This window comes from Mustela nigripes, chromosome 1, assembly GCF_022355385.1.
Source record: "Mustela nigripes isolate SB6536 chromosome 1, MUSNIG.SB6536, whole genome shotgun sequence".
Classification (NCBI taxonomy): Eukaryota; Metazoa; Chordata; class Mammalia; order Carnivora; family Mustelidae; genus Mustela; species Mustela nigripes.
In genome coordinates, this window is record NC_081557.1 from 214,072,834 (window position 1) to 214,100,288 (window position 27,455).

General features: G+C 44.1%; 1 protein-coding gene across 1 annotated transcript in view; it reads left to right on the forward strand.

Annotated features, from left to right (window-relative positions):
* Positions 1-26,848, forward strand: part of CD38 (CD38 molecule) — a 50,735-nt gene extending 23,887 nt beyond the window's left edge. Inside the window, exons 2-8 of the mRNA XM_059381220.1 lie at positions 9,368-9,497; positions 11,032-11,167; positions 15,777-15,862; positions 17,952-18,025; positions 19,542-19,634; positions 19,988-20,074; positions 23,232-26,848. Coding sequence (XP_059237203.1) covers positions 9,368-9,497; positions 11,032-11,167; positions 15,777-15,862; positions 17,952-18,025; positions 19,542-19,634; positions 19,988-20,074; positions 23,232-23,295 — 670 coding nt within the window. The 3' untranslated portion in view covers positions 23,296-26,848. The remainder of the gene's footprint in view (positions 1-9,367; positions 9,498-11,031; positions 11,168-15,776; positions 15,863-17,951; positions 18,026-19,541; positions 19,635-19,987; positions 20,075-23,231) is intronic.
* Positions 26,849-27,455: the final 607 nt, after the last annotated feature.

The following is a 27,455-nucleotide window of genomic DNA, read 5'->3' on the forward strand; positions in this document are numbered from 1 at the left end:
TTGTATGGAATCAGAAGAGACCTCGAATCGCTAAGGAAATGTTGAAAAACAAAAATAAAACTGGGGGCATCACGTTACCTGATTTCAAGCTTTACTATAAAGCTGTAATCACCAAGACAGCATGGTACTGGCATAAAAACAGACACATAGACCAGTGGAACAGAGTAGAGAGCCCAGATATGGACCCTCAACTCTATGGTCAATTAATCTTCGACAAAACAGAAAAAAATATGCAGTGGAAAAAAGAGAGTCTCTTCAATAAATGGTACTGGGTAAACTGGACAGCTCTAAGTAGAAGAATGAAACTCGACCATTCTCTTACACTGTACACAAAGATAAACTCAAAATGGATAAAAGACCTCAACGTGAGACAGGAATCCATCAGAATCCTAGAGGAGAGCATAGGCAGTAATCTCTTCGATATCAGCCACAGCAACTTCTTTCAAGATATGTCTCCAAAGGCAAAGGAAACAAAAGCAAAAACAAACTTTTGGGACTTCATCAAAATCAAAAGCTTCATAGCAAAGGAAACAGTCAAGAAAACATAGAGGCAACCCATGGAATGGGAGAAGATATTTGCAAATGACAGTACAGACTTCTGAAACTTTCTTGATCCTGACTCTGAGATCAAGAGTCCTATGCCCTACCCCACTGAGCCAGCCGGGCACCCCAAGAATCTTCTGCCTTCAAGACCCTACTTGGAAAATCCTGACTTCCTCAGTGAATCTCGCCGGTTGCTCTCTTTGCCCACAAGGTGGCAGTGTCCACCTTCAATTACAGGTTTTCCCAGCCTTAAATTTGAGACTAAACCTACTTGTTTTCCTTGGGCCCAGTCAACGTGCCCTGCAGGACTTGACAGCCGGAAAATTCATGGAATGAGTGTAATTACCACTTGTGATCTAAGTGCTTTTAAGGATGAGGATTGTGTGAGAGCTTTCCCTGGGGGAGGAACACATGAAGAAGCTGATGTTGCTTTTGCGGGGCAGGGGGACACTTTGAAATAAAACTTATTTGTGGGAAGCGTGGGAGTGCATCCGGAGAGGTGACAGCACAGACTTACGTAGCATAAAGTAGGCTGACAACATGCGGATTTCACCACCAGGTGTACCTGTTTTTCACCTTGGCATAGGACTTTAACTCTCTGCCCATCTCCCGGATCCCACTGCTGTATCCCATCACCTGGGAAACACATGCCCTGTTCTGGTCCTCAGTTTCTTGTGCGATCCAGGGAAAGGACAACCCCTCTGTGGTCTTAGGTCCTCATTTCTGTTAGAAGCAACTTTGTTTCCTGTGGGAGGCAGCATTGTTTCGGAGGAAGAGCCTCTTTTGGAATGTCAGGCAGCTCTGCTCCTCCCTCATTGTTTGGTTTTAGTCCTTCCTACTGGAAGGGGGGGAGGACATGCTGTTGACCTTGAATCCTGACTTTTGTGCCCAGCCTGGTTGGCACAGAACCTTTAGATCACCAATTAAGGAGGCAAACAGAGAAATACTGTCACGGCTAAGATGCAACTCAACATGCGGACTTTATTAGCAAATCGGGTCTTCCAGAAACTACTCCTAGAGCTGCTGCCAAGCATAAACCCTGCTTAAGGCATGATGGTTTTCCCAGGCCTTTCGATTCTTTAGTATCCCACTCAAGACTGCAGGTTCCTGTCAATGTCCTTCAGCCCAAGACCACCAGGAATACAGAGCAGTTGAACAAGAAGGGTTTCATGGCTCTTTGCAAGGGTGAGCACTCATTACAGGACCCATGGGGGCAGGGGAGCACTCAGTGTGAGGATGTTAGCAAGGATTTTAGGGCTGGAGCTTGTTTGATGACATTTAGGGTAAGTGTCAGAGAGTCTGGCTTTGCCTGGATGCTGCCCCGTATGAGGGTCATTCTTTGATGCGGTATGTTAATCCTATCTGTCAGGCTGGAAGAATGAAGCAAAGTCGAAGCTGTCACTGTTAAAGAAGGAGCAGTCACTGGTATTTGCGACGATACAAGGATATTTGGTCTTTCTGTGTGTGTGTGTGTGTGTTAGCTGGAACTCCAGGTAGATGGGCTAAACGTTTGTGCTAGAATGAAGAGAACTATCTCTTAAATGCCCTTTACAGGATGTCCTTGGTTAAAGGATTCCTTAGAGAAAATAACTTCATAATCTCTGAGGCATGAGTCCCTGGAAAATCATTTAAGCTGTGGAGCTCTCTGGGGAACAAGATGGAGCTGTTTCATCATTTCAATCCTTCCAGTTGTGTGACTGACCATACAGAACCCAGAAGGTCAGTCGGTGGCACGATCCATGATTCTGGGTGAACAAGTGTGTGTCCAATACAGGAGAGCAGGCAGGCAGGATCTGGTAGGTTATGCAGGAAGCACCATCCTCCCCTCTCTCCGTCTGAGCCTCCGGATTGCTTGTCTCCTCTGAAGTATTCATAAACTTTGACTCTTAGTATGATCTGTGATGAAGAGTGATTTGACAACCCAGTCTTGCTTAAGGAGGCAAGGAAGTCTTAAAAGTGGAAAGAAAGCTCTACTGGAGAAACTCTGTGGCCCTAACCTATACCTCTCCTCATATTTTCACCTCACTGGGCCTCTAAAAGTGGGATTGGGGCACTAAGTCTTGCCTGGTTATGTGCTTTTGTCTTTTTTTTATTGGGGGGGGGGGGGGATAGGGTGGCTGGGTGATGAACATTGGAGAGGGTTGGTGCTATGGAGAGTGCTGTGAAGTGTGTAAGACTGATGATTCACAGACCTGTACCCCTGAAACAAATAATACATTATATGTTAATAAAATAAAATTAAAAAAGATTTATTTATTTATTTGAAAGAGGGAGAGAAAGAGTAGTGGAGAGGGAGGGGCAGAGGGAGAGAGCATCTCCAGCAGGACTCCTTGCTGAGTGCAGAGCCCTCTCCACTCAGGGCTCCATCACAAGACCGTGAGATCATGACCTGAGCCGAAGCCAAGAGCAGGACATGTAACTAACTAACTAACTGAGCCTCCCAGGTGCCCCACATGCTATATCGTCTTTAACTGGAGGGATGATGAGAAAAAAACATCGTAGCTGAGAGAAAGGGGGGAGGGCACAAAAATGACGGGGGGTGACCAGGTGGTGATCCGTGTTCATCTCTGCTGGACACCGGAGTTCCTAAAGCCGTGGTTTTCTCTCAACCCAGGTCCTAGGACTTTCCAAGATTCTCAAACGTTTGGTCTAATTGCTCAAGTGACTCTAAACAGAAAATGAAAGTTTTATTATGACCTTCATTGTAATACATGTTTATTCTAGGAAGATTCGAAGTATAAGGAAGGGAGAATGACAAAGTAAAGCAACACTTCTACGCCGCGCAACCAGACACAACTATTTTTATAGCATGGTTTAATTATTGCGAGCCTTTTTCTCCCCTTCAGTTTCTAAAGTTCAGTTGTGATTGTACTATATCTCTGCATAAAAAAATTGACCCCCCCTCCTTTTTATGTCTATCTGTCTGTCTGTATTTATATTTTAAATTCAAGTTAGTTAACATATAGTGTGTTACCAGGTTCAGGGTAGAGTTTAGTGATTGATCAGTAACATCACAAGTGCCCCATCCCCCAGTGACCCCATCCCTCCCCCACCTCCCCTCCAGCAACCCTCAATTTATTCCTTAGAGTAAAGAGTCTCTTATGGTTTGACTTTGTTTTTACCTTGATTTTTTTTTCCCTTCCCTTCCCTTATGTTCATCTGTGAACATGAGTGAAATCATATGGTGATAATCTTTCTCCGACCGACTTATTTTGCTTAGCATGATGCCCTGTAGTTGCACCCAGTTTGTTGCAAATGGCAAGATTTCATCCTTTCTGATGGCTGAGACATATTCCATTGTAGATATACACCACATCTTCTTTATCCATTTATCTGTCGATGGACATGTGGGCTCTTTCCATAGTTTGGCTGTTGTGGACATTGCTGCTGTAAACATTGGAGTGCACGTGCCTCTTGCAGTCACCATGTTTGTATCCTTTGGATAAATACCCAGTAGTGCAATTGTTGGGTTGTAGAGTAGCTCTATTTTTAACTTTTTGAGGAAACGCTACACTGTTTTCCAGAGTGGCAGCACCATCTTGCATTCCCACTACCAGTGTAAGAGAGTTCTAACACCCTACCATATTTTAGGTACCTTGGATAATACATGAATCCATTTTTACTGTAAGCCAGTAATACAGAAAATATGGGGTGAAAGTAGAAATTCGCCTTTATTTTTCTTCTGAGAGACAACCCCAATTGCCAGTTTGATGTGCATCTTCTTTCTGTTTCCTACAAGGTGAGGTCTACCGTCATCACGTCATGTAAAATAAACATCCCCGAAGAGATTTCAAGCTCTTTATAAATACAATGTTCAAAGGCTACTTTATATTCCACTGAGCGAAGACACCTTTTGAATTCATCCCCTTCTATTGGCTGCGCCCCTCTAATCTCTCCAGAACCCATCAAAAAAAGCAAAGCCACAACACAGGCAGATAGAAACCCACAGCGATTATGAATGCAGTTAGATTTTGCATGTCACAACAACTGGGGGAGCACACAAGAAAAATCACTTTCAAAATGAGGATACTGATTCATACTTAATCAGTGAGTGAATGGTTTTGTTTTTGGTTCTGTTTCTATCTTTTGTAGCAAAAAATTAGAGAACTTTATACAATTTATTGGGGTTTTAAGTTTTAGTGCCTTTGACAAGTCGCCAGCACCCTGATTGTAACTTGTTCTGTTCCTTCTCAGCTTTGTACCATGATATGGCTCTCGGTAGGACCTAGGTGAGAATTTATGGACTGGAAGAGTGGATGGATGAATGGATCAACAGGATGACAGTTAAACCTACAATGGAATGTTACTTGGTCTTAAAGGGGCAGGGGATTCTGACACCTGCTACAACACAGATGAGCTGTGAGGGCAGTTGTGCTGGGTGAAATCAGCCAGTGAGGGAAAGACAAACAGGGCGATTCCGCTAACGCAGTTTCTAATTCCCTGGTTTGGAAAGTGGGAAGACAATTTCCAGGGGCTGGGAGGAGTGGAGAATGGGAAGATCTTGAAAAATTCTTGCTTCGGCCTTTTCCACTTTTCCCATTCTGACTTGGTCGGCCTGGAGTCAGGCACCGTACCTTTTCCAAAACTCTGGAAGCTCTGGTTACTGGAGCACTGGTCAGCTCTGGTTACTGGAACACTGGTCAAGGGTGGTGGGAGCTGAGAGCCACAGGGCCAGATGACTTCCAACTGCCCTTCTGGTTTCAGCCCAGACAGCCCTCGGGAATAGCCCCAGGGGTGACAATCACCACATCATAGTCTCCAGCACAAGCGTCAGGTCTACCTGGAAGTATCACCATTTTGGGACAGATGAGCCATTTTTAAAGAAAAAAATTTTTGAATTTCCAGAAACGGCGCATATTCTTAACATGCTGCTGCTTTGGTCAGAGCTTCACCTCCGTCTCTGCTGGACACGGGAATGCCCAAGCCCTTCTGATTCTCTGTACCAGGCATCTGACTGAGAACAGCTTTCATTGGCTGCTGTTGGGGACAAAAGCAAAGCCTGGGGACTTTTGCAAAGAAGCTGCACTTGTGACTATGAAGCTCTTTCCTGCAATGACCTGTATAAATGAGTTGGGCAGATGTCTCTGGACGGTGTCATTCTAATGCCTTTTTATTTCTTTATATTTATGCCAGTGGAAATGCTGACCTGCACATTTAGGGTGAAATGTTTACTTTTGAATTCAAGGATCAAAAATAGCTTCATAAAGTCTGTCTTCAGACTTCTCTCTGCCTCTCCTCATTTTTCTCTAACTTTGGGGCACTTGGAGACTATGGTCACGGAGATAGAGAAAGGGAAGGCAGCTGAGTCATAAACTCTTCCAAGGTCTATTTCAACTCTAATGTTCTGTCACTCTGCCCTGTCTACAGGATCTCTGTGAAATTTTTAGTCTGGGATTCTTGAGCCCAGAAAGTAGTGTTCTTGAATTGGGTCTATATGCCTAAGAAATGTAAAAATAATTTTGGAGGTTTGTGAGTTCTGTAGGAAACTCCACCGAGTCTTTGGTGATTACATAAGAATACATTCATGAAAGCATCTGGCATATAGCGGGGACTCAGTACACATCCCTTTCTCTTTCCTGCCAGATATTTTGTAGTGGAAAATTCTCTTGCTTTTCATCTTAGGAAGACATCTCTCCTCCTTCAGCCTTTGTCTGTCTCAAGTCCCACAGATGCTGCTAGGGCCAAAGGTAGAAAAATTATATGAGGGAGTTGGAATCTGGAACAGCACATTTCTGAGAAGGCCACTGCATTAGATTAATGGAACTAAAGCACGATTCCCATGAACACCGTCAGGTGCCCCATAAATTTTGATTGACATTGAAGTACATAATGCAATAAACTTTTTTCCTTTAAATGTATGATGCATGGAGAAAACCAAGTGGAAAATAGTTTCCTGGCACAGCTTTGGAAGGGCAGCTGAGATGCAGTTAAAATGTCCTGTGCAGATTGGGGAACGGAGGGACCTCGGCATGAGAGACCCTTGTCCCCAACCCCGGAAGCCAGACACATGTGGTGTGGTAGCTCATGGAATCCTCACAGACCTTCATGAGTGAGGTGTTACTACTTCCCTTTTACAGATGGGGAATCTGAGGAGCACTTTGCTGTGGTAGTGAGGTAGGAGCCTGACCTTCAGGACACATCTGGCTTTCCCATGACCTTGATGCTTTGCTTAAGTTCACAGCCATCAAAAGTCCTCATCTGTAAAATGGGACAATGGTGGTGTCTCCCTGTGACAGAGACTCTTTCTTCTCTAGAATTGAAACAATGATTTTAGGCATGATTTTAGGCCATCGCGGTGGAAGGTTGCATTTCTCACTTTCACTTGCAGCCAGGTGTGGTCTGTGACATTTTAGCAAATGAAATGAGAGCAAATAGAAAGAACGTCTTCTAAGTATCTGTTCTTAGGAGGCGGCCCACATACCCATCACTGTTGCTGTTTTCCTCTCCTCTTCCTTCTTCTTTTTCTTCCTCTTTCTTTCCCCTACTGTTTTGTGCTGGCTGGAATGTAGTCATGATGGCTGGAACGGAAGCAGCCATTTTGGACTGAGCAGATGCGTCTCTCATATGTGGAATGTCATAGAAATCCCAGATACTGGCCTTGAGATTGAGATATGTAAGAGAAATAAAGCTTTCTCTTCAGTCCCTGCAATTTTAGATCTTATTAACCCAAGTCAAATCCTGATACATTTGCTAATAGAAATGTTTTGAGGTTAAATGAGGTACATATGTAAAATGTTTATTAAGCCCCCAGTAAGTGCTATGTGTTATTATTTTATTATTGTTATTATTACTATTACTACTATTATTATTATCTCAGTCCACCTAGGGTGGGCTGGATTACTGATCTGGAATTCCATCCTTTGGTTGTTTTATATCAAAACTATTATATTTTTTATAGGCTAATTCTTACTAAGGTGAGGGTGGATGCCATGCCCATCCAAAGCTGAGAGAGAAAGGAGACCATCATATTGCCTGTGGCCAAGGGGGTAGACTGTGGTGTTACCCTCTGGGTTGTGTTTGCACCCTAGATCTGACTCCTATTAGCTGGTGGTGGTCTCACCACCCCAGGTGTGGACATACTGACTCTCTGCGCCCCTCCACAACCTGTGAGCATGAGCTCCAGACCTAAATTAGCTGGGGAATTATGGGCTACACCTGCTTCTGTTGGCGGCAGATGATTGCTTATAGCCAGGGGCAGGAAAAGAAAGATAAGAAATAGAATGCTGATGTTGAGTGAGTTTTATTCTGTGCTGGGCACTGTTCTGAAAGGATTTACCATGTACTTTATTTAAGCCCAGAACATCTGTATTAGGTAGATACTTTACAGATGAGAAAACAGAGTCCAGAGGGAGGCTGACTTTCCCAAGGAACACAGCACAGGCAGGCAGCCCAACTCAAGGGCTTTCCTCCTTGTCCTAAACAAAGGGGTTTTCCGACATTTCCTTTTCCAAAAAGAACTGGTAGGAAGGGTGGCTTCGGTGTCAAAAGGTCAGTCAGTGCCTCACTAATGTTTTCTGATTCCTTGGCTTATTAAGGGGAAGCCAGTCTGAACTGGGAAAGCAGAAGACCCTCTGGAGTGGAAAAGAAGCTCAGGAGGGAATGGGAAACTGGGGTTCTTTATTTTCCCCGGGGGCAAGTTGCCTGACTTGGTACTGTCCCTAAGATCCCCACTGCAAAGGCAAGAGTTTATTCAGATAATGATAGCTGAGTGCTCCAGAGGAGTGCTCCCACTTCTTTGTCCCAAGGAAATGATGGGTTTCCATGTACCTGTTACCAGAAACGCAGGAAGAGTTCTAGTTTCTGTCTTCTCCAGCACCCTTAGGTCCCCTCATTCCTCCAGCCCCTCTTCCCTGCCAGCATTCTCCCTGCCAGGGGTTGTATGGGGGGAAATGGACTTGGAAATCTGTTTCAGAGACTTTTCTCTTTCTTTGGGTGAGCTTAGAATTTTCCAGTGATGGGTCGAAAAGAAAAAAAAAATCCGATGAGACCGCATTAAAAAAAAAAAAAAAGATTTTATTTATCTATTTGAGAGAGAGAGGGCATGGACGGGGAGTGGGGTGGGGAGAAGCAGGCTCCCAGCTGAGTAGGGAGCTCAACCCAGGACCCAGGATCATGACCTGAGTGAAGGCAGATGCTTAACCGACTAAGCCATCCAGGTGCCCCAAGATGAGACAACTTTCATGCTTAAAACCATCCAATGGTTTTCCACTGTAATTAGAACAAAATCTGAAATCGTTTCTTTGGTCCAACGGGACTAAATGTTCTACTGCTTGATTATTGTTTCTGACCTGATTTCTTAACCCTTCTCTTGTTTGTTCCTTTCTGCTGCAGCTGTGCTGTGTGCCACAGGGCCTTTGTATCTGCAGTACCCTCTGTCTGGAATGCTCTCTTCATCATTCAGTCTCAACTTAAATGACCTCTTAGCTTTCCTGGCCAGCCTCCCCAATCAGTCATTGCTTCAGTAAGCAATGCTGCCCCTCCCCATTGATTTTTCTGAATACTTTAAATAATTCGTACTTATTTTGTTAGCTGATTTGCTTGTTTGTGTACTGTATCTCTAACCAGAGTGATCTCCAGGAGAGGCAGGGGCCTTGCAGTGTAGGGAGGGTAATGCTCATCTCCTAAAAAATACTACATGATTGGATGAGACAATGCTTCTGAAACTACTTGACCCAGAGCCAGGGGTTCCCAAGTGACAGTGGGAATTGTCAGTGACATTGGAAGTGACAGTGTTCCCAAGTGACCCTGGGTAATTATGCTCCAGAAATATGTTTGAGATCTAACCTTCCATGCTTTGTTTTATTTTCCATGTTTTATCTCGCAGACATAAAGACTGCCAAAAGATAGGGAAGGCGTTCACAACTGCGTTTCTTTCTAAGGACCCTTGCAGCAGCACGGAACAGGACTACCAGCCCCTCCTGGAGCTGACCGCTCAAACTGTCCCTTGCAACAAGGTAACAGGGGCAGACTCTTGGCTTTTAAAACAGAGGATAAAAGCCAAAGGAAGGGGCCATAGGACCACATTTTGACCAGAACGAGGGAAGAGGAACATCTGGAGATTGGAATGTATGAGTGGTTTGCCGAGATGGAGTTTGTGGGGTTTTGGGGGGACTAGGATCTCATCAGGATTTAGGACGTCTGGGGAAGGATGGTAAGAGAGAGAGAAATGGGAATGGGTAAAGAGGAGGGAGACGTGGCCAAAAATCAGGCAAAAACGAGCCTTCCTGAAACCCAACCCAACCCAACCCAAACAAAAATGACCCAACCTTACATAATTGCCAACTCCGATGATGATGATGTTAATGACAACTCACAGTCACCCTATAAAACAAACAGGTCAAGAATCAAGACACCCATTTTACCAGTGAGAAAACCTAGGCTTGGTGAGGTCAGGGGTCAGTGAGGGCTCAAGTCTGATGGCCTCCAGAGTGACCAGCTGAAATGTTAATAGTGTAGGATTAGGAGCTGGAGCGGCCTGGGTTTTATACATTGATTGTTCCAGAAAAGGCTTGTAATGGGTGCATCTTTCCTGAAGTCTGCATTTAAGATGAGAATTCAGTGCATGCTCATCATCTTTGTGAAGCTCCCGAGCCGGCCCCATGTTACAGCCGCTCATCCCAGCTTGGAGAGCCGGGGACAGGAGAGAGCTCCTGCCCGAGCAGGGAGGCTCTGCTTGGTAAACGAGCCCCCGGTGACAAGCATTGAGGCCACAGACGTGAGACTAACCACTTTATTTGCAGTTGTCTCATTGTGTCTCCTCATGCCCCTGAGTTCCTTATGTTTATTACCCGTACCATTTTATAGTCAGGGAAAGTGAGGCGTAGCAAGGTTTTGGCTGCCTGGGGTCCGACAGCTGTAAGGGCTGGGCAGGGGGGCACTACCCGGGGCGGCAGGTATCTGGGGCCCACACTTCCACCCATACCCTCTACTGCCTTCTGTCAAGAAGGAGTAGACCCATGGGCTCAAGATTGTTCTAAAATTTGAACTTACGCACTTTTACAAGAGACCCCTCCCCCAAATTCACAGTATTTGTCTTTTTATTTTCCTTTTTTTCCTCTTTGTGGGGGTAGGAGAGTGTTTGGGAAAGCAGCAGAGATTATGGAGCACGTGAAGAATATAAGAGGACTTTTCCCAGAAAATAGCATGGAGACAAAATGGTTTTGCAGATAACTTTAGGAATTTCCTAATGCCTGCTCCAGATGTGTTCTGGTTCTGTGTTCGTTGTAAGATTGTGATTGGTGGTTTTCAGACTTTTGTTTACTGTCACCAAAAATAACAAGGCATTTAGTATTATGACCTAGAACACACACACACACACACACACACACTCCCCATGCTCTCAGGATCACACACAGAAAGCAGTGATTACTCTGTGTGATTTTCTCTGATACTCTGTTTTTCTTTCATTTAAAAAGATACGGAGTTTTTGTGGTGTGTGTGTGACTTACTGAATTGCTCTTGATGACAGATTGTGTTTTCCTTTCCTAGACCCTCTTTTGGAGCAAATCCAGCCAGCTGGCCCATGACTACACGCGGGTCCAGGGGGACCTGTTCACCCTGGAGGACACACTGCTGGGCTACATGGCGGATGGCCTCAAGTGGTGTGGAGACCCGCGCTCTTCAGGTGAAGACCAGGGCCTTTTGGGGTTGCCCAGGGACGTGTTGGGTAAAGGAGCCCCCGCTGTGCAAGGGGCCGTGGCAGGTACCTGCCTCGATGCCATCTCCAGCCTTAATGATGATCCAGGCTCATGTAAAAGACTGTTCCTTCTCTCTTTTCTTTTCTTTTCTTTTCTCTTCTTTTCTTTCTTTCTTTCTTCGACAGAGAGAGATCACAAGTAGGCAGAGAGGCAGGCAGAGAGTGAGGAGGAAGCAGGCCTTTTAGGGGCCCCCATGTGCCCCTAAAAGACCGTTCTTTATTTCTGGAAAAACGGACTTCTGAGTTTGGGGTTGTCTGTGTTCCCTGATTCCCTCCTTTCTTTCTTTGAAAATATTTTATTTATTTATTTGACACAGACAGAAATCATAAGCAGGCAGAGAGGCAGACAGAGAGAGAGGAGGAAGCAGGCTCCCTGCTGACCAGAGAGCCCAATTCGGGGCTCAATCCCAGGACCCTGAGATCATGACCTGAGCCAAGGGCAGAGGCTTTAACCCACTGAGCCACCCAGGTGCCCCCGATTCCCTCCTTTTTGAGAGCAAGTGTAGCTGCTTCTAGATTGGCAGTGTTTTGCTTTCTATCAGGCCAGTATTCAGGACTAAAGAGTGCTAGAGCTGGATGTAGCCTGAGAGGGAGCCAGGCCAAAGTCCTTCCTCCCCAGAGCCACCACAGCCACGGCCCTGGCCACGGCAGCAGAAGGCTGGGCTCCTCTGTGTCTCAGGCCAGCGTAGGGCTTTGCTGTTATTTTTCAGAGGCCGCCTTATCTTACCCAGAAAGACCCAGAACACCACACTGAGGGAAGATGATTTCTAATCAGAAAATCCTATTGAGCCTGTTTTCACTTCTTTTCTTTCTCTTTTTATTTATACTGAGCGTATTTTTACTTTATGTTGTTTTATTATTTCTTTAAGAATAAAAATTAAAAATTAAAAAAAAAATTTTTAAAAAAGATTTATTTATTTGCAATAGAGAGAGAGAGGGAGAGCATGAGGTGAGGAGGAGCAGAGAGAGCGAGAGCGAGAGAGAGAGAGAGAGAGAACTCTCAGGCAGACTCCTTGCTAAAGGTTGGAGCCCAGCACGGGTTTTGATCCCAGGACCCCAAGATATGACCTGAGCTGAAATCAACAGTCAGACGCTTACCCAACTGAGCCATCTCGGTGCCCCGCTTTTGACTATTTTAAAAAGTAAGCACTTAAAGACTGACTATAAAACTTCTTCATTGCAGATTTACATCATTTCTTATTACAACAATGATGCACGCTTATTTGCAAAGTACTTGTATATTATGGAAATGTATAAAAGTAAAAAATGAGGGCTTCTGGGTGGCTCAGTGTGTTAAGCCTCTGCCCTCAGCTCGGGTCATGATCTCAGGGTCTTGGGATCAAGTCCCACATCAGGCTCTCTGCTTAGAGGGGAGACTGCTTCCCCGCTGCCACCCCTCCCCCTGCCCTGCCTGCCTCTCTGCCTACTTGTGATCTCTTTGTCAAATAAACAAACAAAATCTTAAAAAAAAAAAGAAGTAAAAAAAATGAAGGTCACCCTGTACCTTCCCCACTCCTAGGTTTATATTATTTCTCAGAAGGGGATTGTTGTCAATATTTCGGTACAAAGCCTTCCCACACATGGCCCCACACTCACATGAACATATATATTAAAATGTACACATACTGTTTTGCAACTTTGCTTTATTCATCTAGAATTAGTAGATAGAAATACAGCTGTATTGGGGAGCCTGGGTGTCCCAGTCGGTGGAGCACCGGACTCTTGGTTTTGGTGCAGGTCGTGATCCCAGAGTTGGGAGATGGAGGCCCTGGTCAGGTTCCGTGCTCAGTGCAGAGTCAGCTTGGCTTTCTCTCTGCCTCTCCCTCTGCCCCTCCCCTCTCTGCTCGCTCTCGCTCGCTCTCTCTCAAATAAATAAATAAAAATATTTCTAAAAAAGATTTTGTTTATTTATTTGACAGAGAGATACAGCGAGAGTAGGAACATGAGCAGGGAAACTGGCCAAGAGAAAGCAGGCCTCCCGCCAAGCGGGGAGCCTGATGCGGGGCTTGATCCCAGGACCCTCATGACCTGAGCTGAAGGCAGATGCCTCATGACAGAGCCACCCAGGAGCCCCTGAATAAATAAAATCTTAAGAAAAAAAAGATACAGCCATTTTTTTTTTTAAAAGCCCTCATTTGTCTCCTTTATGGACGTTAGCATAACTTATCTAATGAATTTCTGACTGACGGACATTTAGGTATTGCTATTGCCAGTGTTGCAAGGATCACTGTGTACAACACACAAAGACACACACACGGATACCATGGGCACATGCACATCTGGCTGCTTGGGGAAGTGCCTTGGAAAGGTAAATTTCTACAAATGAAATTTCAGTGCGGAACAAATTGCGGTAGGAGCTGATACTGTCATTCAAAAGGTGGTAATCACTTACACACTCATCAGAATATGGGAGGTCACTTGTTTGCTCATTCCTCCTGCCAGTACTGGTTCATACTTAGAAAAATGTCTTGGCCAATTTGATAAGCAAATAATACCTTGACTTGTTTTGCTTTGCTCTGATTATGAGGCTGATCATATTTATGTCATTTAATGGTAGATATTTCTATTTCTTTTATAAACTGGCAGTTCACGTATCTTAGCTGTTTTTATTGGGATGCCTGTTATTTTCTTACTTACAGATGTTCTTTATAAATTCAGAATATTAGCTAATACTTGCTGCTCAGTTATAAAAATCCCAGCCATCAGGGGCACCTGGGTCGCTGTCGATTAAGCGACCAACCCTCAATTTTGGCTCAGGTCATGATCTCAGGATTGAACCCTGGGATCGAGCCCTCTGACTGAGCTCTGCACCGGGCTCCGTGCTCAGTGCAAGTCTGCTTGTCCCTCTCCCTCTGCTCCTCCCCCCATTCATGATCTCTCTCAAACATATAAAATCTTAAGAGAGAAGTGCCTGTGTGGCTCTGTCAGTTAAGCATCTGCTTTTGGCTCAGGTCATGATCCTAAGGTTTGTGGGATGGAACTCTGCTTCAGCAGGTTCCCTGCTCAGTGCAAAGCCTACTTCTCTCTCTCCTTCTGCTCCCTCCTCTACCCCTACTTGTGTGCTCTCTCTCTCAAATAAATAAATCTTAAAAAAAAAAAAGTCACATGTTCTACCAACTGAGCCAGCCAGAAGGCCCTAAATTTTATAGTTTTTGCCATGTTTCTTGCTTTCCATTTTACATTTCCCATTTTGCAGGTCAGCTTTTCTTAGTCATTCATTTATTTCTTTCAGGTTTTAAATTTGTTTGCCGTAAAACCTTCTCCCTTTGGCTTTACTTTTCAATTCTAGATCATGTCGTTTCTGAAAACAGGGCTTCTGTCGGATTCATTTTTTTCTCCTCAGGACCTAACCCTCAATTAATGGTTGTATAGTCAAGTGGGTGAAAAAAGCAAAAGTAGGTACACATATACACACATGATAGACTATTATTCATTCTTTTTTCAAAAAGAAAATCCTGCCGTTTGCAATGATAGATAAATCTGAGGGCATCGTGCAAAGTGAAATAAGCCAGACAGAGAAAGATAAGTAGTGCATGAAATCGCTTACATGTGGAATCTTAAAAGAAGAAAAACTTCCTCAAACTCCTAGAAACAGAGAGAAAAGTGGTTGCCAGGGGCTGGGAGGTAGGGGAATGAGGGAGAGGTTGGGAAAAGGGCACAAACTTTCAGTTATAAGATGAATAAGGTCTGAGGTCCTAATGTACAGCATGGTGATTATATTTGCTAACATTATTATATAATTGGAATTTGCTAAGAGAGCAGAACTTAAATGTTCTCTCATACACATAAAAAGATCAATACGGGAGATGATAAATGTGTTAAATTAACTCCATATGTGGGGGAATCTTTGCACAATCTCTCTCTCTCTCATATATATGTGTGTGTGTATATATATCCTCACATTGTACACTTTAAATATCTTACAATTTTGTCAATTATATCTCAAAAGATAATTTAAACCATTTTGTGCACTAGACGGATATGCCTGGGAGACGTACCATGGAAATGATGTATTTGTGCTCTACATCTGCTGAATCTCATGGACTCCTGAGCCTGTCTTTTTGGGGAGAGTGAGCATAGAAGGACTCAGAGGCTCTCTGAACCCAGGGATGTGGGGGCTGAGGCAGGTCAGGGAGAAAGACTGGTCAGCAAGAGAGAATTGGCAGGAAGTGGAGGAGTAGTTGGCAAGAGTGGCCCCTGAGGGTCCAATTTTATCCCTGGTTTTTCCTGGAAGAGGGGATCTTGGAAGAGGGCTTGTTTCTGCCAGATGAACTTTTGCTGTAATTTCCCAGAATGATGACTCAGAGCTGGTCACTGTGTTCCTGTCTGGAATTTGGAGGATAAGGTAAGGACTTGGAAGGGACGCAGGGGCATTTAGTTAAATTGGGTCCAGATGAGTCCATTCTCCCTCCTCCGTCTTGGCAGTGGTGGCCATTGGAATATGGCCCCGCTGTGATCGAATAGCCCGGGAAAAACGGAGCTTAATTACACCCTTACTTTTCTACTTTAATTATTTTCTAAAACCTATGTCTTTTAGAAATGAACTATCAGTCTTGTCCAGACTGGAGGGAAGACTGCAGCAACAACTCGTTTTCTGTGTTCTGGAATGCAGTGTCCAAAAGGGTAAGTACTAAAAGGAAATCTTAGAATTTTAGAGACCAGAGAACTTTAGAGATCATCCAATCAGGGGTTGGTTTTAATCCTTTTTTACACCACAAATCCTTTAGGGAAAAAAGTTAAGGTTCTTTCTTGAGAATAACGTATCTAAGCACATAGCAGTAGATTATCATATACAATTTTAGGGCATTCATGGACGGTATGTGGGCTCTAGTTGGTGAATCTCTGCTCCTACCCAGGTTTTGGCTTTGGTTGCCAGGAACCTCCAGCTTGGTTTAATCCTCTGATCTAGGCATTGACCTAACTTAGATCCCTGATCAGTCTGAATGATCAACGTTTGGAGACCACTTACTATGTGCCAGGTGAGGCCTCATGAGTATGTTGAGTCCCTACTAAACTCTGTATAATCATACAGAGGCGCTATATAACTTTTTGTTTGCTTGCTTGTGGTTTCTGAGAAAGGCTCCTGCTTATTTTCTCACTCTCTGATATGTCTTGGGAGCAGTGCTCTTGTGAACAACTCTTAAAGACAAGCCACATTTCATATGTGTCAAGCACGAGCTTGGAGCTAGGAGCACATTGAAAGTGATGTAAGGTGCCCTACCGTGGTGAGCTTCCCTGGGGCTACAGCTTTATTCTGGCTAAATGCTCATACATGTACCAAGACAAGTTTGTTTTGATCCAATGAGATCCTTTCTTTTTCTGACAAGAGAGGCAGAGCTCTTTGGGGTTTGAATTTCCCTTGCACTTCCTTGCTTCCAAGTGATGTGACCTTGGGGCAAATTGACCCAGTGCTTATTTCCTGGGGGCTCTTGAAAATCATAGATGGCAGGCTCAGCACTTGGCCCCAGAAGCACTCTATTGACTTAGCCCTTGGGATGGGTAGAAATCAGGCCCCTGTCTTCTGTTCGTCACACCCAGCCAAAAGACAGAAGCTGCGCTGGACTCTTACAATTTGGTTTCAAATGGTTCAGTGGTGTTTCATCACCCGCAGAGTAAAGGCCAGATTCCTTGGCCAAGCATTCACGGCCCTCTGTGAACTCACTTTTCTACCCAACTTCTGCATCCCACTGAGGTTTTGACCAAAACCACTGTTTTCTCAAACCCGTAGGCCTTTCTGTTCGCACCTGCCTCAACCCTTCCTGGGTGAGATCCTACCTGTCCTGTAGGCCCTAGCTTTTGTTGCCCTCTGCCATGCCTTTTCTATTTCTTTCCTAATCACCATCACTGACTATTTAGACTTCTCCTCTTCCCTTCCCTTCCTCCTTCCCTCTTTTCCCTCCATAGATTTTCTCTGGGTGCCCACCCTGTGCCATAAACCAGCTCCAGGCTTCAGGGCTGTGGTGCATAAAACAGCCAGGCTCTCAAAGAACACTCAGTACTGGCAGCTTAACCCACAAGGAGCTCATCTTCACAGTACGACATAGTAGTGAACCTGAGCTGAATCTGAGCTGGTCCCAGGGGGCCTGGGGGCCTCTTGGAGGGAACATGCAGATTGCTTTGCTTTGTTCATTTTGTTTTTCCCAGTGCCTAGCAAAGATTCTAGCTGAGTATTCATTGCAGGAAGAAATAAAACTCCTTGCTCAGTGATTCCTTCCTTCCTTTGTTCCTTCCTTCCCTATTTCCTTTTGTGCCCGTGCACACCTGTGTCCCTTCTCTCCTCAGTCTCCCCTTTCTTCCTGTCCCTTGCCCTTGCCCTTGAATTGTCCACCTGCTCCCACTAAATGACACGTGCAGTGTCTACAGCACATGACACAAAAAAGTGCTTTTATCTTCCTCCTCCAGCAATGTTTTTCTTACTCCCTGGACTTTCAGCTTCTGAACCATCAATTTAGCAACCTTGTGAACAGTGAGGTTGACCTCCGTTGTTCAAACACAGATTGGAGCAGCCGCTTCCAGAATTCTTATTTGAAGCATAATCCTGCCAATGTCTTAGGATGCAAATTACATACACCTGGCAATACTGAGGGAGCCCTATACAGGCTCTTCCCTCTTTAACCTGCTAATGCTGAGTTGTTTCAGAAGGAGCTGTTGGGGTGTGGCAATTAAGTTTGCATGCTGAGGAATGGTGGGCTTTTTTTTTTTTTCTTTTAAGTTTGCAGAAGACGCCTGTGGTGTGGTCCATGTGGTGCTCAATGGGTCCATCAGTAACACCTTTGATGAAAGAAGGTACTGGTTTCTTTGCAACCTATTTGCAGGTGTTAGTGCAGCCTCCTGTTACATATTTCATCCCTAGAAGAATATGCTTTTCGTGGTTAGGTCAGAACTGAAGATTTGGGTTAGGTCAGAACTGTTACATATTTCATCCCTAGAAGAATATGCTTTTCGTGGTTAGGTCAGAACTGAAGATTTGGGCTAAAGAGGTGGAATGTTTTCTACGGAGAGATTGATCTAAGTCAGCATATTTGTCTGGTGTCTCCTTTGTTTAAAATACTTTAAATGTCCCATTGGCCCTTGCTCTGTGGCCAGCTCCTCCCCTTGACTTTTCAAGGCCTGGTGTCGTTTTCTGAGCGCTCCCAACTTCCTGCCTTTATTCATGCTGGTCCCCCTGCCCAGCCACCCTTCCTGCACCCACCTGTTTAATCCTCACCATCCGTGAAGATCTGGCCTGGCTCCTCTGTCCTCCATGTAGAGTGTACATCCCAGTCAAGATGTCAAAGCACTACTGTGCTGGGCTCTTGGCCTTCACTATCTCATTCTAGGCATTACCCATCATTAATTGTAGTGGTTGAAAGCAGGGGCTCCCATCATTTCATTTTACCTGTATGACCATCAGCTGGGCACCTAACCTCAGGGGCCCTGAAGTATGTACCAGGAGAGGTGGTAGTGGTGACTTGAAGACTAACTGAGCTCTGTGCCTCACAACAGAGAGAGGGCTCAGTGGGTATCAGCTGTTGTTCCTCATTTAACCCACAGCGCTGAATCTGGCCACACCAATGCCCTTCTTCTCCGACCTCCTTCTATACTTAGTTTTTAGCACGATGGATGCTTTCTCAGCCTTTGTTCTCTAGTCTTTCCCTGGAAAAGGCTGGATTGAGAAGAGAGGCAAACACTGGTGGGCTGCTCCAGGCTCTCTGGATGCCCCAAATGAATTTTTCTTTTCTCCTGTTTTAATATTTAATTCTGCAAAGAAGCATTTGCCCTTTTGTCTTCTTTTGACCCTAAGCTTGCAGGATTTCAGGTGAAAGTGTTAACACTCCATAATTTTATAATCTGATACTCCGCGTCCAACTACTTACAAAAGGAGTGGTGGCTGTCAGAGACCAATAGGGAAGAGTTGAGAGCTGGCGTCCGAGCAGGGCCCCAGGGGCTCTCAGAGCAGCGCCTCTCCAGCCTCACTGAGTGTGGGTCATCTGGGGATGGTTCGGCTGCTGGTGGGCTGAGATTCTGCAGGTCCCACCATCTCTCAGGCAGTGCTCATTATGGTGGTGCAAGGCCCCCCTCTTTGAAAAGCAAGTATTTAAAGAATCGCCATCAAGTTATCAAGTAAGAATCTTATTTTGAGAATCGTATTCAGTGAGGGTCACAGTGCATGAGATTGGCTGTTTCTAGTGCAATTCACCGGTTAATCCCAAAGGGCAGGTTCTAACCAGTGGTTCCCTGCCTGCTTGCTCTTGACAAGGCCTGGGGATGGCTGAACAATTCCGTTTTGGCTTAACAATATTCACTGCCTCTTCTATCGTAGCACTTTTGGACGTGTGGAAGTCTTTAATTTGCGTCCAGAGAAGGTACATCAACTACAGGCCTGGGTGATGCATGACGTTGGAGGTGTTCACAGGTATATGTTCCCACTTTGTGTGTAAGTATTCTCAGGGTCATTTTTGGGATTTGTCCGTAGGAAGCTGCAATCACAGCAACACATCGAGAACAGAGTGACTGAGGAAATTACTGGGGCCTCCCTGGACATTCAGCCCATTCCCCAAACCTCTCAGTTTCATATACACAATAGCTATCTATGCAGTTCACACCTTCAGCTCCCCTGTTGCCCTGTGAGCTCTTAAAAACAACTTCTGCTTCGTTTCATCCCAAGTTCTGGCCCAGAGCTTGCTATCTAGAAGAAACCAAGATCGGGAAGTGTTTGCAAGAAACTTATCACTTAACTCTTTTTTTCTTTCTTTCTTTCTTTACCAGTGACTCCTGTTCCAGTTCCTCCGTAAATAATCTGAAACGGATTCTAAAGGAAAGGAGTATTGCATTTTCTTGCCAGAATAATTACGGGTAATTGACTTCTTAAAAAAGCAATGGCTGTCTTGCCGACTGTAGGTATTTTCCTCTCCTTGACCTCCTCTGAGCCAGGAGGGCTGTGGAAACCCCTCTTGGGCCTTGTTGGTGATCCGGGATGGTGACCTATGGTGTGCGTTCCTTCTCCCCCGCCCACCCTACGAGCTGTTTCCAGCCAGGGTCCTTCTGTTGACCACCTTTCTCCCATCTTCCTCTTCTTTCTTCTCCACCTGTCCCTGATCATTGATTTGCCTCTGAAGCGGACCCAGCCTTTGAGAACGTATTTTCTGGTTTCCCACATGAGACGCCTGACCCAGGGCTTGCAAACCTGTTGGCTTTCAGGGGAGTGGAAGCATGTTTTATCCAATGCAAAGGATTTTTAAAATCCTTGTGACACAGCGGTGTTTTGCATGTGTGGTTTCTTTAGTTGGATCTCGGTGTAGATCCCTAACACTTGATAAGTTGCTACATGGATGTGTCTACCAAACTTTATCTTTTATAAATTAGACAACGTAAGTAAGATCTAATTTCTTTTTTTTTTTTTTTTTTTTTTGCCAGTAGTACACGTTCATTGGGAAAAGTTTAAAATTACAGATGATATATATTTTCAAAGTCATCTGCAACTCTGTTATCCAACTGGGACCCTCACTCACTTTTAAGTAGTTGTAGCAGGGACTCCTTGCTAGAAGCATCTTTGGAGATTTGCCCGTAAGTAATGGCTTAGAAGAAGGATATGGACAGAAAAAATTTTCTCAAAGAACGCAGAGCCTGGAATTCAAGAATCCTTTTCCTGTCTCTTTCTGTTACCACCTTCTCCCACCAACCCTATTGGAAAGGCAGAAGGACAGAGTCCAGGAACATTCACTGAGGGCTTTTGTCTCAAAATGACCTGAATTCCCCCTCAGTCAGCTGGCTCCTCTCTGGAAACTGCCAGAAATAACACAAGCTTTCCACCGCAGTTAGATGGGAAAACAAGCCGAACAAAGGAGCAAGAACAACTAGAAAGGAAGCATTGCAGACTGCAGACATCTGACCAGTCTGAGTTATTCAAAGATACCTCGTGTTGGGAAAAGAGAACACTAAACACCTAGGAGAAGACTGGGGAATGTGCATGGGTCTTATCCTCAACACCCCCCCCCCCTTTCTTTCTCGTTTTAATCATTCTCCTTTCTTTCATTAATGGCCGTCAGTCAGCCTCATTCATGCTGACCACAGGTTCCAGATGAGCTCACTTCTTCTCTTCCTCGGAAGACTGTGAAAGCATACCTTCCATCTGGACTCTGAACAGCGGTCCATGTTGAAGGAAGTGATTTGTAAGACAATGACACCTGTCATTCTGAGCCTCAGCTCATGTAACCTTAAATTTGGGGATCATACTTGAAATCACTAGGCCTTTTCCCCAACCATGAGGTTGTAATATATTCAACACGATTCTTTAAATTACCAGCTTTTCAGGGCCCCTTGTAGTATTTTAAGAGTTCTGTGGCTTTGTAAGAAAGCTGCTTGTCCCCACAGGAGCCTAAAGTGAATGTCAGGGATATCGACGTAGAATAAAGGTGAAATCACTCCATGCCAAACACACTTTCCAATTGAGCAAACTTTTGTCCCACTGTTTTGGTGTGATTGTTTAATAGGCAAACAGAAGTGTAAATACATTTATATAGGTTAGACTTCCTGCTGATTCTGAGATTAACCTCTTAGAAATCCCCACCTGGAGACAAATGCTATTAACATTTGGCTGTATATCCTTCAAGTCCTTTTCCTTTTTCCCATACACATGCTCATACTCCCGATGAAATATATACAGAATTCACATGTGTTCTAACCAGTGGAATGAACAGAGAGTAACATCCCTCTTTTCCATGACCTTAAAAATGTAGCATTTTTTTCTCATTAGTGCCCCCTTGTGACATATTTATTAAAAACCTAAATGGTGCACTACCTCTATGATACTTCGAAATACACTCCCTCTCTCTCTGTCAGTGTGTTATCCAACATACCCAAAGTGTGTCCATTTTATTGTAGCATTGGATGTTAATATTTACATATCTGTGGAGAGAGATCATCTTAACAGCATAACTGCTGTTAATAATTGCTTTCCCCTGGAAAGTATTCATGTGGGGGATCCCAGGCTACCATATTGGTGTGGATGGAGTGAGTCCACATTTAGAACCATTGTGCCCAGCTGGTCGTGATAGTTGGCTAGAAATGAGCCTGAGATAGCCCATTCCAGAAGCCCAGGGGTGCAGAGAGCTGCTTCTAAGGATTTCTCTCTTTCTTGACTCAATATAGCAAAACCAGATTCAGCTACAATTTAATGAACCACATTCCTTACTATCCATCCTTTTCTACAGACCAGCCCCTCCCATTGGACCCTGTGGCTTTCTTATCTCATTTTTACTCAGCAGGGAGTCATTCACTGGTTAGATTCTTATCTAGGATTTGTTCTGTGCAAAGGACTTCAGGTCTTCCTGCTGGTGGCCACCAGCCTTCCCCCAGAGAGTCTCCACCCTCTCTCTGCCCTGGACCCTGAGGCTCAACCCTCTCTCAGGAACCTTCTGAAGAGAAGAGAGCAAATCACCAACAGAAAATACAGAGGTCCCTTCTCTCAGGTTGCTGCCTCTGCGTGTCTTGATCACCAGCTGACATTCATAGCACGTATTTGTGACATGTTTGACTCCACACATTATCATCAAACATCCCTTCTCACCATTTATTTCAATGGCTTTTTTTTTTTTTAAAGATTTTATTTATATATTTGAGAGAGAGCTGGGTAAGGAGCAGAGGGAGAAGCAGACTTGAGTGGGGTGAGGGGCAGAGAGACAAGAGGGAGAAGCAGACTCTCCACTGAGCAGGAAGCCCACTGATACTGGGACTCTGGGATCATGACCTGAGCTGAAGGCAGATGCTGAACCTACGGAGCCACCCAGGTGCCCCTATTTCTGTGGCTGTACAAGTGAAATGAAACCAAACCAGCCATACTTTAAGTTGTTCATTCCCGGAGTTGACCTTCCTCTGTGTTGTCACTGCGGGAAAAGAAGCTGAGTGCCCCATGTTGCTAATGAAAGAGCTACTTGCGTTGGGCAGTTGAACCATAGATGTATTGTACTGCCAACTGATCTCTCTCTTTCTCTTTTTTTCTTTCTTGTCATAGGCCTATCAGGCTTCTCCAGTGTGTGAAAAATCCTGAGCCTTCATCTTGCAGATTTTATGTATGAGCCAATCAGCATGGTCGTTTCGGATCTTTGAGCCTTACATACCCATCACACGTGTGACTCAGGAGACACGCTGTTGGGAAGCTGAGGACTTGCGGGGGATCTTCTGCCATAATGCCAACACTAGAGTTGGAAGCCTTTCCCCCAAAGTTTTAAAATGACATGTTGTTGCCATAGTTTTTATTTTGATTTCCTAATAATCAAAAAAACTATGGTATAAAATTAGAATGAAAATTTTATATTAAGTTATTTCATTTTAATTTTCATAGGTGCTTTTATGTGGTTTATATGTTAGTAGCATCCTTTCTATTGTAAATGACTATACCAAACCTCTCTTACTGGTGCAGATAATTAAGGGATGGTAAATGCTCATGAATGACCTTGTATCAGGATCTATTTTTGTATCCTTTCTACAAATAAAGTATAAATGCTATAGTTATGGGTCATGCTGGAAGAAGAATTCTGTAGGATATAAGCTACCCACCTGCTTTATCTCCCATTCTTCCAACAGCTCTGTGAGGTTGGTACTGTTATCTCCCATTTGTTAGATGAGAAATGGAAGTTCAGAGAGGTTATATAATTTGCCTAAAGTCATACATTTAGTTCAAGGTAGAGGCTGGATTTCAACTCAGCTCTGTCTAACTCCAGAGTATATATGCTCTCTTTCTAGGCCTATAATACCAGCTGACATGCTTTATGTTCCCTTCTAATAAATGCATGTTGGATTAAATTGAATATAATAGAATATCATAGAATCTGAACTGGGTAGCTTTTCTGGATAGCTTCAAAAACAGATACACTTTTTTTCCTCTTCATTCTCTTCCTCTTCTTCATCTCAATGTCTTACATATATCATAGGCCATTAAAATACATATTTTTCCCGATACTGGCAATTTTTCTCATTTTTTTCTTGATTAGTCTTGCTTGGGGATTTATCACTTTTATTACTCTTTCAAAGAACTAACCTTTGTTTTCTTTTTCTATTTAATTAGTTTGCACTCTTCTCTTTATTTGGGGGATATAAAAATTTCTTTTAATTTCCTTGAGTTTCTTTAATCAGCTTCTTAAGATGGAAGCTTAGATCATTGATTTTTGAGCACACTTTCTTTTTTTTTTTTAATATATCACTTAGTACTATCAATTTTCCTCTCAGTGCTGCTTTAGCTACAGATCTTAAGTTTGGTGTGTCTTTTTTTATCACCATTCAGTTAGAAATATTTTCTAATTGTTATTTAGAAATGTGTTGCCTGGAGCAACCCCCTCAGGTCCCCTCCCTCCTTGGGAGCTTCCTACTATCATTTTGCTATCACTCAATAATCATTTTGCTATCACTTGCTTTGCTGCGGAAAGAAAGAGAAATGTGTTGCCTAATTTTCAAACATCTGGAGATTTTCTAGATTTTTTTTCTAAATGTAGTTTTGTTGAAGAGTAAACTAATTTGAGGATCTTTCAGGGAACCCATTAGGTTTGTTGAAAACAGCATAAATTTGGGAGTCAGCTGTTTCTGGGTTCATATTTTGGCACTGCTCTGTAATCTTGAATGAAATAGTTAATCTCTTTGAACTTTGATTTCCTTGCCACTCAAATAAGGATCATCATTTACTCCCCCGAAGGTGTGGTGGGACTAAAAGATGACAACAGTGAACAGTATACCTTTGTGCCTTGTAGGTAAGCAAGCATTCCACCAAGGCACCAAGGTTGGACCCTTTCTGCTGGCCCTTGGGTGGCAGTCCAGTTTCCTCCCCCCCACCAAGATTTCATTTGTTTATTTGACAGAGAGAGCCAGAGAGCACAAGTAGAGGGAATGGCAGAGGGAGAAGGAGAAGCACGCAGGCTCTGTCTTGAGCAGGGAGCCTGATGCAGGGCTTGTTTCCTGGACCCTGGAATCATGACCTGGGCTGAAGGAAGATGCTTAACCATCTAAGCCACTTGGGCATCCTGACAATCCAGCTTCCTCCAGGAGCCATGGCAGCTGTAGCCAGTGTGGCCAGTCCACAGATTTTTCACTGGCCCCCATGTGCACCTAGGCACATCCTCACAGGCTTTTAGTTTGGGCTGGACAGGAAAATGGATGCTCAGTACTAGTTCTGATTCAAATTCGGGATTGCCCCAGGGTTCAGTGAAATCCACCTGCAGAATGTCTTCAGTGATAGGTCCTTGCTGACCTCCTGGGTGACCTGGGTGTTTTCCTCTCAGGACACTTTCTGCCTTACGGTTGGGCTTGCTTGCTGATTTCTGGATTTTCTAATATATCTTTCTTCTTGACCAGGATACCCCTTGAAAATACCCCAGGAAAATTTGGTTCTTTACACCCCCTTCCACAGATGAAACAGATAGAGTAGCACTCAGTTTGCAAGAGGCTTTCCCTAAGAAAACTCTTAAGAAGACTGATTTGAGTGTTTAAGTTAAAGCTGGTGGAGACTAAAAGGAGGCTGGTCCCAAGGTTTTCACACTGTGCACAGAGCAATCCCGCAAGCTCTGGGGGTATCAGGGGGCAGGGGCACTCTTTCCTTGTATGTCATCTCTTTATCTTCATCCCCATGATGTCCATCCCTGCCTGTCTCTCTGCAGCTTTGGGAATCTTTGAATGACCATGACCATGCAGCCATCTCTAGTCCTAAGGACTTTTCTGGCCTCATACATGAATACATCCTTCATATCCCTCTTCTTTTAAGTGACATCCTCACTGAATTACTGACCGCTCATAGCGTCATATTTTGCTCACCAACCTGCTGCTCCCTGTCTCCCCATTCCATTCATGCTTGCTCTAGAATATGCTCTTATCATCCCAACTTGTACCACCACTGTCATACGTAACCCGAAGGCTCTGACCCAGGACCCAAGTTCCCTCCTCCTCACTTCTGAAGGCTCACTGTTTTCCTTCTACAGTGTTTTTTGACCTTTCAATATTTGAGACACTCTTTTAAATACAGTTCTGAAATTTTAGCTTGAATACTTGAAAGAAGACGCACACCTAAACACACGTATATATATAAAACTCTTGCTGGAAACAAGCTCAGCCCGTGTCTGCACACTCCTTGATAACCAGCAGCAACAGTGTTTGATTTACTTCCTGGCATCTCATTTCTCCTTAAAACAATTTCCAAGACTGTCACTTGAGTTTCTCAGGTAAGATCCATACTACTTAGAAGGATGATTTTTTTTTTAAAGATTTTATTTATTTATTTGACAGAGAGAGATCACAAGCAGGCAGAGAGGCAGGCAGAGAGAGAGAGGAGGAAGCAGGCTCCCTGCTGAGCAGAGAGCCCGATGCGGGATTCGATCCCAGGACCCTGAGATCATGACCTGAGCCAAAGGCAGCGGCTTAACCCACTGAGCCACCCAGGTGCCCAGAAGGATGATTTTTTTAAAGCCAAGGATAAATGTTACGCATGGGAAATTAAAATTATATGAAGTTTATAAAATGTTAAAGTCAACCTAAAGTATGCTCCAACTTTGTAAGGCATTATGTGAATGCAGTGCTAACCCAGGCATTTTCCCACAGGTTTGTTTGTTTGTTTGTTTTTTTAATAATAAAGGAGTTATTTTATTTATACTAGTAGGAGTTGTCATTTTTAACATACATCTTTTGAAACAACTTATCAGGAACTCAGTAGCTAGGTGTGCTGCCCCGAGAGGCAGCAGTTGACTGGCTTTCAGCTCACATGCACAAAACACAGAAGCCTTTGAACTGGTATCTGACAAGGCATTTATCCTCGAACTGGATATAAATTTCTAGCTGGAAATCAATTTCTAGACAATATCAGCAGCTTATAGGTTCTCCATGAGGGCAAGAAAACTGGAAGCTGCTTAGCCAAGAACAACACCCAGAATTACTGCATAGACTGGTCAGATAGAGGAGGAGTTTTTGCTCTGAGGACACTTCACTGTCGCTTTGTCAGTGCCAGTTCTGCTTTTGGGAATAGCAGTACAGTAGGCTCTCCACCCTTCTCTCTGTGAGGGGTATGTTCCAAGACCCCCAGTGGATGCCTGAGATTGTGGATAATACAGAGCCCTATGTCCATTATGTTTTTCCTACCCGTACCTATGGTGCAGTTTATAAATTCAGGGCAGTAAGAGATTAACAGCAATACCTATGAATAAAATGGAATAATTGTAAATATACTGTAATGAAAGTTATGTGAATGTGGTCTCTCTCAAAA